The 12,326-nt window shown below is 46.1% G+C and overlaps 5 protein-coding genes across 5 annotated transcripts; 3 read left to right on the forward strand and 2 right to left on the reverse strand.

Moving 5' to 3' along the window:
• Positions 1–1,143: 1,143 nt before the first annotated feature.
• ASPGLDRAFT_42303 (TMEM53 family protein) lies at positions 1,144–2,431 on the reverse strand. The gene has a single exon (XM_022545584.1). The coding sequence runs from the start codon at positions 2,192–2,194 to the stop codon at positions 1,319–1,321; it is 876 nt and encodes a 291-aa protein (XP_022405396.1). The 5' UTR covers positions 2,195–2,431; the 3' UTR covers positions 1,144–1,318.
• Positions 2,432–2,510: 79 nt separating this feature from the next.
• Positions 2,511–3,170, forward strand: ASPGLDRAFT_733215 (uncharacterized protein). Its single transcript, XM_022549667.1, has 3 exons — positions 2,511–2,846; positions 2,930–2,967; positions 3,034–3,170. The coding sequence occupies exons 1-3, from the start codon at positions 2,663–2,665 to the stop codon at positions 3,073–3,075; spliced, it is 264 nt and encodes an 87-aa protein (XP_022405397.1). The 5' UTR covers positions 2,511–2,662; the 3' UTR covers positions 3,076–3,170.
• A 3,283-nt stretch (positions 3,171–6,453) lies between these two features.
• ASPGLDRAFT_42304 (DUF3176 domain-containing protein) lies at positions 6,454–7,218 on the forward strand. The gene is made up of 2 exons (XM_022545585.1): positions 6,454–6,969; positions 7,027–7,218. The coding sequence occupies exon 1, from the start codon at positions 6,512–6,514 to the stop codon at positions 6,914–6,916; it is 405 nt and encodes a 134-aa protein (XP_022405398.1). The 5' UTR covers positions 6,454–6,511; the 3' UTR covers positions 6,917–6,969; positions 7,027–7,218.
• Positions 7,219–9,486: 2,268 nt separating this feature from the next.
• Positions 9,487–10,078, reverse strand: ASPGLDRAFT_1500018 (uncharacterized protein). The gene has a single exon (XM_022542094.1). It carries the CDS (start codon positions 10,058–10,060, stop codon positions 9,899–9,901), a length of 162 nt encoding a protein of 53 aa, XP_022405399.1. The 5' UTR covers positions 10,061–10,078; the 3' UTR covers positions 9,487–9,898.
• A 966-nt stretch (positions 10,079–11,044) lies between these two features.
• ASPGLDRAFT_63535 (uncharacterized protein) lies at positions 11,045–11,290 on the forward strand (the record flags this gene model as incomplete). The annotated part of the gene is made up of 1 exon (XM_022548674.1): positions 11,045–11,290. One exon carries the CDS (start codon positions 11,045–11,047, stop codon positions 11,288–11,290), a length of 246 nt encoding a protein of 81 aa, XP_022405400.1.
• Positions 11,291–12,326: the final 1,036 nt, after the last annotated feature.

Here is a 12,326-nt window from a genome sequence, read left to right on the forward strand (position 1 = left end):
AACTGGTCAACTGGGATGGAAGTATTCTCCGGATATGGATTAGGTCATGTCATAATCCAGTAACTTCTAGACACTGCCAGCTTCGACGATGAAGTGGCTTCTCGTCACCAGATTTGTCCGGAGCAAAATTTGAGAGAGTCAGCCGCCAACTCCGCTGACTATGGCCTCTGTTTCAAGTAGTCGGACTATCAGGAGTAATCAGCAAACTACTAACTTGGGCGTGCAAATAGAAAAAGCCTTACAAAGATTTTACTTCTCGACATTTCTCTGATACCTTGCAAATTACCCTCTGTCCATCCTCTCCCCCTTGCTTAGCTTGAGGAACGAGAATGTGTTGACTTCAATATATGCTGAAGGTTGATTAAAACGCTTGCTGCTCCGACTGGCCAATCAGAACCCGACTTTTCCCACCTATCTACGACGTACTTCTTGACAATGCATAATGATATCCACGGCGGATATAATTAAGAGATGATAGGATCGGGGGACTACGGCTATGCAGCCAGCATCCTTTTACTATGGCCGCCAGATTGTTTATAAATAGGCCTTATGATAGATAGTTTTCTCAATCAGAGTTCTTCCTCTATTCACTCTGAATAGTGCCTATGACATCCTTCCGAGCATAGTAGTTGACAGTACTTCTTTCTGTCTTTCTTGTTCGCGTTCTTGCCCTTTTGTTTCAAACTGATATGCTCAATTTGTGACGGACTGATTACACGCATACCTCTCATGTGCTCGGAGCGGGGTTATATGACATGTCAATGCTGGTGGCATCCTTTCTCCCTTCTCTCCTCATGTTGATTATTCTCATCGATAGCTACCTAGGTAGAACCCATGAGAAGGAAGTTCCATTATCCTAGCTGAGCCCCGTGACACAATTTGCTGTTTGTGACGGCTTGACATCTTGACGTCGTGTATACGGCTTGACGTCGCCCATACGGCTCGAGACTACGTATAAGACTAATAATGACAGACGACACCGACATGAGTAGAACCCTGCCGTACGGCGGTTATAAGAAACCCCTTCATCCTCTAGATAGGTGTCTTCTTCTTTTCTTTCTCCAGACTCGATATTCTCGTTGATGGCTACAATAGTTCAGATAGGAATTCAGTTTGTTAATATCTACTATTCCGAGCCCGTGACACATTTCAGATTTCCAACTACTCTCTACTCTTTGCCTTCAGCGCAAGGAACTGATACCTGTGATGTTGTCAACGAAAGTCTCAGCGATAAAATACCTCTATATAAGTATTAAGTATGGTCCAAGCTGAAAATACAAATGTTTCTTGATGCAATCTATCCAATCTACCCAGCAGATTATTTCTCCGCCAGCGCCTGCTTCCAGCAGCTGGAAATCTTATTCCAATACTGTTCAGGATGCAGCCTCATATGTCCGACATGCGAAGAGCCTTCAAACATCTCCAGCTCGACCGGGTAACCCAAAGTCTTGGCCTGCGCTACATTCTCCTCCAAATCCTTCCATCCAATAATCTCATCTTCCTTCGAGTACAAGTAAAGCCTGCTAGATTCGGTCGAGACAATTGACTCATCATTCATCACCCGGTTCGCCCAAACACCTGAGGGCTCCGAGCCACGCAGGTATTCCCAGGCCCAATTCGCCCAGAGGAAGGCATACCATAGACCCTGCGTGATGATGAACGGCCAAGGGAAGAACTTTGCCGTCCCCACCGCCATCGCGTGTGACCAGCGGCCAACCTGAGACGCGAAGTCAAGACTTCCGGGTGTGGAATCAAAAACAAGGAGCTTGTGAGGAAATTTCTTGTCCATGCTGTGGCGTCGCTGATACCCGATGACGACAGCGGTAGCGAAGATCGCGCCTGTATTTGACATGGCATGCACAAGGATGCGCTCTTCATCGCCGCCGCTGCCCGTTGGGGTTGGGAAGATCGTGTCAACAACCGGCATCATGGCTTCGATTCTAGCTTCCTCGGGTTGGTTTGTAGCCTGGAAGGTGCGCGACAGGATCACGATGATCCGGGCAGATGGGAAGAGCTCATGGTAGCCGTCAGAATACTTGGAGACGTTTTTTGGCATGCCGTCACCCCAGCCAGAAATGATGATGGTTGTTGGCTCGTCAGCTGGGGCTGGCTTGGCTTTCTCGTGGCCATTGCGAATGTATACCCGATCAGATATCGGGGTGAAGCCTGGGAATGGAATTGACTGTGGAGCCATTGTGCAGGTGTGGGTTCTGGAGTTACTGGGACTTTTGCAAAGGGGTGAATAGCGTCAAATTAGCCTCAATCCAAAAACGCGGAAGGTGGTTGAAGTGTTTCATTGTTTGTTCTAGAGACATGCCAACGTTCTTAAAAAGAAAATCTCTGTTGGTGGCTAGCCCCCCGATGTGGAAATTCTCCCGGAGCATCAGATACAGCATTGATTAACAGCAAAATGGTTGGGAACTGCTTCATCTCCAGCACCAATCTTTTCACAGCAAGTGGGTCATTGGGAAGAATCACAAGGGCTTGGCGAATGAAGTCTTCGAGCCGTGATTTGTATGTTTTACATACCTCGGCATTTTCCTTATTCGGTTTATTCATCAGGTTTTAAGGCCTCAGGCATTAACTAGTATTCTAAGGCAAGAATGCTAACGTAATCTACCTGTAGAGCGGTACAGTCGGGTCTGCAGATAATCCGGCAGCGATGCTATCGGATCCGAGGATCGAGAGAGAAAGAGAGACTGCTATGAAGCTATATGGACAAATGGAGTTGTACTATGGAACAATCTGGTTATTGTACAGGATCCTGATCGGTATGAAGAACCGGAATCAGGGAAAAATGCTCTTATCTAAAGAGTGTGGTGGAGCTCGCGAGCGATCCAATAATAGTAGGTGATGGTGAATGCTGACACCTCAGGCATCTGCCAGGTTTGACACTACCACCGAGTTCTTAACTAAAAATCGCGTTTAGTATGGTGTTTTGGGGTGCGCCGCTCGGTGGTGGATTACGTTAGTATCCAGTCAGGGCGATAACTAGTTAAGTCATTGCCAATAACCAACCAACATGTAACGTAGTCGCGCCCCTATCAGTGGCGACCCGATCCCGCGATCAGTTAAAGACGTCCAGACCACAGTTGGGCGAGTTTTCAATGCGAGCATTTCCATAGTCGTTGATCAGCCTTTACTACCGAAAGCATTCGGAAGATTCGGTCGCTTTTCTCGCAATTTGGATATGCTCACGACGACCAACACAACACAATGCTGCGAAGAAGAAAAGACTGCGGACTTCTGGCAACATTCTAACCCATGATTCACAATTGGCGGCAGATGGAATGGTCCAAAAGAGTAGGTTTCCCGTCAATATCTCTCTTTGGGCTGACTTGTCGGCTTGTATATATATATAATGAACTCCCCACGGCACCACTCAAGTGCGAAACAAGTCAACAAAGCAACAGAGAATAAAGGAAGCCTCAAAGAGAGTATCAGGTATTCTTAGCTCTGCATATTTCAATATTAACTATGAGCCTTGATGTTTTTAGAACAGCCCGCTACTTTGAATTTCTTCTTATTTTTGAGGATGTGAACTGGTGATCAACGGAAAGCTAGTCCATACTCAAACGAATGCATGCCAATTTCCGATGTTACCACAATCATAGGCTAGCAACGGCTTCAAAGTGTTGTGGGGGGTTTCAACATTTGCTGAGAAATCAGAATAAATAGCTTATTTAACACGATGTTGAGGGTAACAAATATATCGAACAGGAGGATGATATACTTGATGGCCAAGAACTCTTGAAGCTTAGTTTTGGGAGGGCAAGAAGGCTTTAAAAGTCTAAGAGAGGCAATGCAGCCCTCATGTGTTTGCGGTCTTACTAGCATTCCATTCTCACCGATGCGCTTCACGGGTCGGACCAGTCCAAAACTGATGGCGCATTCAAGTTGCATTAGTATTCTAGGCCATATCGAGTCCATAAATACCGAAGCCGAGGCCTACTGAACTATCTTCCAGTACCTGTCCTCCCACATCAGTGTACACGTTGCGAGATTGGAGACATTTCGCGACCCGTGGAATGAACTCAAAGAACAGTACCAGCGAATGGAACTCGCCACATTTTGCGAACTGTTTGCCCAGCTTCGCCAAATAACAGACATCCGTTGCGCCGGCGCATGTGAATTTGTTGACCATGTACGTTTGCTCGTACATCGACTGAATGCAATTGCCTCGGGCTCAATCGGCGACAAGGCTCACATTGCGATCTTGTTGACGCCAGATCAGACCGGAATACATCCCGATTGTGGATGCTATCTAAAATGACAAAGATCTGGTCAATCAGACAACAATTGGAAACCGTCTGGCTAATGCCGAACAGACGGTCCGGAGAAAGGAGTCACCAGTACCTAGCATTCAGTCCGGCCATCAACACAGTGCAGTCGACCGGAAAGAAATGCTACCACAGCAAAAGGCGAGGCCACGTGCTCGCCAAGTGTTGGGAGAAACACCCTGACTTACGTTCGTGGAGGGACTATGTCATCAAGGCAGAACGGAGTGCTTCCGGCTCACCAAGAAAACCAATGCAAATCATAACATCAGACCAGATACAAGAATTGCAGGGTCCGCCGACTTCCAAGAGACCGAGTATCAATATTGTGAGGGCGAGGGTGACGACCCTTTATAACCACACCCTGCAACCCCAGTGGATACTGGACTCGGCCGTCACTAGTCACATCTGCTGGGACCGGAGATGCTTCAGCAGTCTGCGGCCCCACCACGAGATGTTGGACACGGCGGACGATCCAGTGAAAGCCGAAGGGATCGTAACAGTGAAGCTTACGCTCCTAGGGGAGTTTAACCAACCTCTGGTGTTAAAGAATGTTTATTTTGCTCTACGCATCGGGATGAGTCTGATCAGCGTGCCGAAATTATCGCGAGACCGCCACTCGGCGGAGGTGCATCTACAGAACGTCTTAGTGCAATGCCGAGGACGGACGGTGGGAACCGCCTACCGTGCGGAGGAGGATCTGTTGATCCTGCGGTGCCACCTGGGCCAAAGATCCCGAGAACGAGTCCAACTGGCGAGGTCACTGACGTATCATGTCCATGCAGATTTCCTGCAGCCACAGGCGGTGGACATGGACGTCGACGACCCTCCGGAGTCAAGTGGTGCGCAACGCGCGACCACCTCTGAACCCGACGGTGAAGTTGTGATACTCGAAGAAGATGCATGCATAGGAGTGAACCAGGCCACTGAAGCGCTGTGGCACGCTCTGTTGGGACATCTGAATCAAGGAGACGTGAGGGTAATCCTTCGTCAGACCGGCACTCCGTACCGACCATTGACCAGGATGGAACTGCAGGCAACGCCGTAGTGCCCGGCCTGCATGTAGGGTAAGCAGCATCGGAAGAGGAACTCCCATGCAAGATCACCACATATGCACTCGTCGAGAATATTTGACATGATTCATTCGGACATTATGAAAATGCCAATCACCAAAGATGGCTCCAGGTACGTCATCACCTTCACTGACGATCATTCTCATGGCTCGTGGGCATATGCCATATGATGGAAGCATGAAGCGCTCCAGAAGTTCCGACAATTTGAGGTCTGAGTGCATCAACAGTTGGGTGCCCAGATGAAACGATTATTCACCAACAATGGGAGAGAATATCTGCCTATCGGAACACATCTCGAGTCCCAGGGAGTTGAGTTTGATACCTCAGCACCGTACTGCAAAGGACAGAACAGACTGGCGGAACGCACGAACCGCACTATCTAGGAGCAGATCAACACGCTCCTGTCCGATGCGAAACTTCCTCCTTGGTGGACCGAGATTCTTGACGCAGTGGTCTATCTGAAGTTATTTTCTCCCGCCCTGATTGGTTGTCTAACGGGATCTTAAGATAGCACGCAGGAAAAGCTGCCAAAGATTCGGATCGGATGGTTCTTAATTAATTAATTACCCGGGGGATTGCGGATTCTCGGCTGTTTGGCGCGGGTCTTGATGGCCGATTTCTGGGCATTTTCAGGGTCCGAGCCCATAAAACAACTACTCGTAGTAATACATGAGAAGTAGTTGGAATGAGTTGCTACATGTAGGGAGGTTGAGGGGGTGGTCTTGAAACACGATTGGTCTTGTTTGCAGAAGGCAGCAGGCAAATGCTAACATATTCATCACGGGTTCAAGGGTTGGTTGGCATGTTTAGTATGTATTCCGTACAGCAGAAGCCGATGCGATGCACAGGGCCCGGGCACACTGCCAAGGAAGATATAGGGGACACAAACCATGACAAGATTTGGAGACTGCCGCGATCTAGAGACTATAACCGGGGCCTTGGCCTATTCGTCTTCATCTCTGTCATCTCCCCAATCCCTGTAAGGGCTCTGCTTACTAAAAAGTCAATATAAAGCAGGTTTGTGAGGCTGAGGCTATGAAGAAAACGTGGCACAGCCTTGCAGACCAGGGACATGACCGTATAAGCTGACATCAATTTCTTCAACTGTCAATACTCGATCAAAGAATATTTAGGGGGGCTCGAGTTATAGCACACGAAGAAATGGAAATGACACAGTTAAGACCAAACCGGGATTCATCTATGGAGACGGAAGAAGACATCAGCATTCCCCCATCTGGCGATGAAGAAGAGGCCGATCAAATAAAGTCCTCTAAGCAAATCAAACCACTAGCCAGCAAAATCAATGACTATTGGATCTGGGAAATTGCATCATATACCGGCAGTCTTATCGCTATGGTCGCCATAGTCTTCGTGCTCCTGGAGTACAACGGCAAGTCCCTCCCCGACTGGCCGTATGGAATCACCATCAACTCGGTTCTCTCATGGATCAGCCAAATCTTTACAACCTGTATGATAGGAGCAGTGACATCCTGTCTCAGTCAGTTCAAATGGATCCATTTCAATGAGGGAGACAGATCACTCGTGGATATGAACATGTATGACTAGGCCAGCAGAGGGCCGTTGGGCTGCACAGTATTTTTGTGGAGTTTGAGAATGAGGTGAGTCTTTCTAGCCGGAATATATCGGATGTGCTTTGAATATAACTAGTCTTTTAGACGATACGCTGCAATTGGGGCCATGTTCACGGTTCTGTCCATTGGTGTAGGGTCTTTCGTGCAACAGATGGCCACCATCTAAAACAACCGCGTCCCCAATGATGTCCCAGCATTCACAGCACGGGCAGAATCATTTGACGATGTAGCAAGTGGGGATGGGTTTGTGCCAATAGTAGATATACAGAATGTCATCTACAATGCCCTTCTTTCTGCCTTGAGCACTACTGAAGTAGGCTCAGGATCATTTCATCCTTCCATCGAGCCAGACTGCCCAACTAGAGACTGCGATATTGCATCATTTCAATCGTTAACTGTCTGCTCCGGGTGCAGTGATATTACTCACTTGCTGTCATTTAGAGAAGAAAGGGTCCCGTGCGACCCACAAATGACAAAGTACAGCCATTCTCTCCCCAATGGGTTGCATCTCGACTTTACCTCTCTTGCAAGATACAGTGGGAGAGAAGGCTGGCACGCTAACATAAACACCAAATCTGACTGTGGTTCTGAAGCAGCAGAAGCACCACCAACTCTGTCTGGCATTAAAGACTTTAGACCAAGTGCTTTCATGAATATGACGACTATAACTCATTCTGGGGGAGGGCGGTCTAATACCACTGCAGCCCATTGCTCGTTTTACTGGTGTGTCAACACCTATTCAGCAAGCATATGCAATCACACCATGCACGAGTCTTTGCTGGACACATATCATGATAAAACGGCTCAATATGGCTATGCCTCTGGCAACAACCGAAATCTTGTCCTTCGGCCTTCAGAGAACGACAACCTTACGGCCTCCAACTTTAGTGTTGACTGGTCTAGCGCCAGTGGTCTTTTAGAGTGGCTAGCGAACAGGTTCCAATTCAATAATACTGAAATCCCACACTGCCTTGACAATGGTACGAGTCCTACTTTATGGTCAGAGCACAGTGATCTCCTCCGCCCTATTAAGGAACATCATCTTCGCGACCTCTTCGTCAGGATTGCGACGGGCATGACTGCGTATATCCAGAGAACAAATAACCTAGTTGCCCATCAGGAGCCAATATACAGTCTGATCATCTCCGTAGAATTCGTGAACGTGTATAGTCAAAACTCGTTTTCCATACATGCAGCCGCGCCCGTGCAGCATTCTGATAAGGAATAACGTCGGACTGACTAGACGAGTTCCGACTGGCCGATATAGGCCAGCGTGTACGCGCAATTAGATAGACAAGCACTCAAGCACTTGTGTACACGCATATAGACGAGAATATATCAATCTCTTCGTTTGGACTAGACTTCTCCATATACGACCTCGCTAGTCGCGGATAATCGACATCTCCGAATGCAATTCTACTCACGAGGACGAAGACAATCAACTACATCAAGGTAAGCACTAGTTAATAGACTAGCCAGTTATCAATTAGTTACTAACTTATTCTTCTAAGTTCTTTGAATGCTGAACCATCTCTTCGGCAGATAGCCTCAGAGAATAATGCTGATATAGCCTATCAGCAAAGAGGAAGAGAGCTTGAGCTACAGCGTCAAGAGGCTGAGATAGAGCATCTTCGGGTTGTTACTCAACTGATGGTTCAGGGAATAATGCCGCCAAATTTAATACCTAACCAGTTACTAACTGGTTCTCAACCAGTCACCAACCAGCTATCAATCACACCCTCTTCTACCCAAGATCATCTACAGATATCAGCTAATGAACAGTTGAGTATTGAACTAGAGAGATCCATGTCACCATCTGTCACTGATACACTAAGAGAGGATCAGGGCAGTGAATAGATGTTTGGTAACTAGTTAGCAACCAGTTCGCAACTAGTTTGTGCTTAGTTAGAATATTAATATTTATCTTATTCTCATTTATACTTACAATTGATTTATTTATAAAATAGAGATAATAAAAGATCACTATATAACTAATGCATGACAATGAAGCGTTTCTGTCACTAGCACTGCGCACTCTGAACTTATTCGTCAGGTGTTTCTGTACACATATGCCGCAGGATCTCTATGCTCTAATCTCAAGAGTCACTTGCCTTGCCTTGATTTATTTCTTGTCGTATCATTTTATACTGTACTCAATCGGATTCAAACAACGGGAGTTTTATCTGAGTTTGCGTCAACTTACGTTCTCAACCATTGGGAATTGCGGCTCACCTGCAAGTTAGAGAAGGTTGTGCTGTTTGCGTATCCAGAACTCTGATGCAAGGAGACAATAATGAAGTCAAAGCGGAGCTGGTGGATGCCGCTGTGTTTGGAGGTCGTTCATTCGAACAAGGCAACCAATTGTAGTATTGTAGAGACATGAATATAGTGATTGTCACGGGCTCGGAATAGTAGATACTAACGAACTGAATACCTATCTAAACTATTGTAGCCATCGATGATAATATCGAATCTGGAGACGAAGAAAAAGAGGAAATCATCTTGTCAGCAGAGTGAAACTCTGGATTGAAATAAATGGATTTGGCCTGAGAAAAAAAGGGCACTAAAGATATCGTTTGATTGGACAACACTACAGTATTCTTTAAGTTACTTGACAGAGTAGTAAAGGCAGATCTCTTAGGACAGGACACAGCCTTCCTTAAATTCAGGTTAAGAACACCGACACCATCTGACTTGCCTCCAACTTCTGCCAACCACTGGGTTTATCAAACGCCACACAGCTCGATTGAAACGGTTTCGCAGTCTACATTCATCAAGACCCGTATCTCTAGACACCAGAGCAGCTCTTCAATACCAATATATACTGCAGTTGACCAACTTGCAAGAGGGACACAAGCATTAGCCCATACTATTACCTTTTTAAGTGCACGAGTCCATTCATTAGAGAAGGCGAATCAGGAACTCAGCAAGCGCCGACGAGCAAAAAAGAACCGTCCTACAACATGAAGGGGTACTTTCTGTAGAAGATGGACAAGGTTTGATTAACCAGAAGGATATTGATGCACAACTGGAGCATGAAATACGCGAGGAGAGTAGTCAGAAAATAGAGACTGAGCCAACTCTGCGGCACTGTACCAGGTGCGGAAAGATTGGTCATAACTCTAGGACTTGCAAGTAAGATGAAAGAATGGTCTATTATATATACCCATAATTAAATTTAATTGATTACTGGTAATCTAGTGGTGCAATTGATGTTTGAATGTGAGGATCCGAAAAAAGTGCGCCGTTTGCTTATCCGCGCCGCTCGCTTATCAACTACGTTATATATTATTTCAGGCGGTTTCTAGTGATTGGGGTGCCCGCGGGCGCCCTAAAAAAGCAATATGGCGAGATCTACTATTTGCACAGGCTCGATGGCGAGCTTATGAGGATCGATTAAAGTGGCAAAGTGGCAAGATGATTGTATCATTGGACATTGTCATCAATTCGGCTCGTGCCATAGTAATTATCAGAAGCTCAAAATGGCGGATGGATACTAATAAATCAATATTCCTATCTAAACTGTTGTAGCCATCGACGAGAATATCGATCCTGGAGAAGAGAAGAGAAAAGGAAATCTATCTACAGTAAAAGGGGCTTTTGTCTAAATGTTGTGTTAGCCGCGCTAAATGCTTTCTTTGTTTGTTCAGATGGCGGCGTTTGTCGACATCAGCCACTGGGGCGTTGAGCCGCCACACTAGGTATGTGCACCCATGGAGTGGGTTCCTTTGAAAATTAATCCAAGATATTTTCGACTATGGAAATAAGTTGCGTCAACTTAAACCAACATAAGAAGTAAGCGGCAACCATTGGCCACAATACCTGAAGTATTTATGCCTCTAAATTGTGCGAGGTATCACTTCGATATTCTTGAAATGCTAATTTTCCTGTATGATTAAGGTAAATTGAATATCTTTATTAAGATCCATACCTACATCGCTATTTCTTCTATTAGTTCTCTGTAAGCCTCACGTGCCCAATATTAGCAACATTCTGGCCTAACCATGCTTGAGTACCTGCCTAACCCCATAATATCAACAATCAGCTAACACAATCCAATGGACCATTATCATAGATAAAAAGAAGATCAAGATACAAAAAAATGAAAATACAAACCTTCTTTCCCCTAGTCCTGGTCCTAACGAGTCCCGTCCTTGCCGGCCCAGCAGCCTATGGTGTCTGCCAATCAGGATGCGCGTCTGTGGTTATGGCCTGCTACTCTGCTGCAGGTTTTACCTGGGGAGCGACTATGGGAGCTTCTGCGCCTGCTTCCATTGTGGCTTGTAATACAGCGTATGGAACATGTCAGGCAGCTTGTGCTGCTACAATCTTGGGTCCAACGCCTTAAAGTTGGATTGTTGTCTTGGTTTGTTTATTTGGCGAAAATGTGGAGATTTGCTGTATTGTAAGCAATTGCCGAATTCATTGAGTTCCATCTTGCCTTTCTCTGTTTCCTAGCGGCGGGGTGAAAGTGAAAATTTTTGGGTTGATCTATTGCGTCGATTGGCGGCGCACTGTGTTGTTTCATTGCAGAGCAATTGTGAGCTGGACAGGTTATTATATTCACGTTCATGCCGCATTCTCAACTGATAGTAATGCTGAACCAACGTCTTTTACCCAATGTATGATAAAATTACTGCGGTCTAAGCGGTTCGACCTGAGTGGCCTGACTGATATCGATTTGGTGTGGACTGGACATGCGCGTTTTGACGCATGAAATTACTGATCGACGAGGATTAACCAAGATAGAGCTCTACACAGCACATAAATAAGTTCCGTTGTCCTCTGGGCACTCATCATCTTGTTCATATCTCGATACCCTGGTTTAGAGCCAATACTGATATACCAAACACAACAATAGATATTCTTCAACGCCTCCTTAGCCTTTTTTGCCCTGTTCACGGATAGCATCATCGCGGCTGTGCTGGTCTGGGCGATGTCTTCGAGGCACCATCAATTCAATGAGAACCCAGCTGCCCGGCAGCTTCGGTTGAATGCCTCGGTTATAAATGCCCACCAAAGAATCGGGCGACTCAATGGACAAACTTAGCATCATTCCCAGAAGTCCCTAATGACTTTTTTTCCAACCATTTAGTTGCAACACCATTTGATTGCGGACCTCTTCAGTGTCACAGTCCCACATGTCAGCTTTAGGGACTTTCTTGGGTAAATCCAGCATTTTAAGTTGGTTTGTCAGTATATAGACCGGTTTTGCTGTTCATATAAATTCCAGAAGGCAAGTGCGTTGACACGCAGCATTGTGTAATTTTATTTCAAGTGCTTCTTCTTTTCCTTGAGCGTCTATGTGTGACGGCTCAACGACCAGGCAAACAGTGCCAACATGCCAAAAGATGCCATACAAGCAATATGGACAAACAAGGGCT

The sequence above is a fragment of the Aspergillus glaucus genome (genome assembly GCF_001890805.1).
Source record: "Aspergillus glaucus CBS 516.65 unplaced genomic scaffold ASPGLscaffold_2, whole genome shotgun sequence".
Taxonomy (NCBI): Eukaryota; Fungi; Ascomycota; class Eurotiomycetes; order Eurotiales; family Aspergillaceae; genus Aspergillus; species Aspergillus glaucus.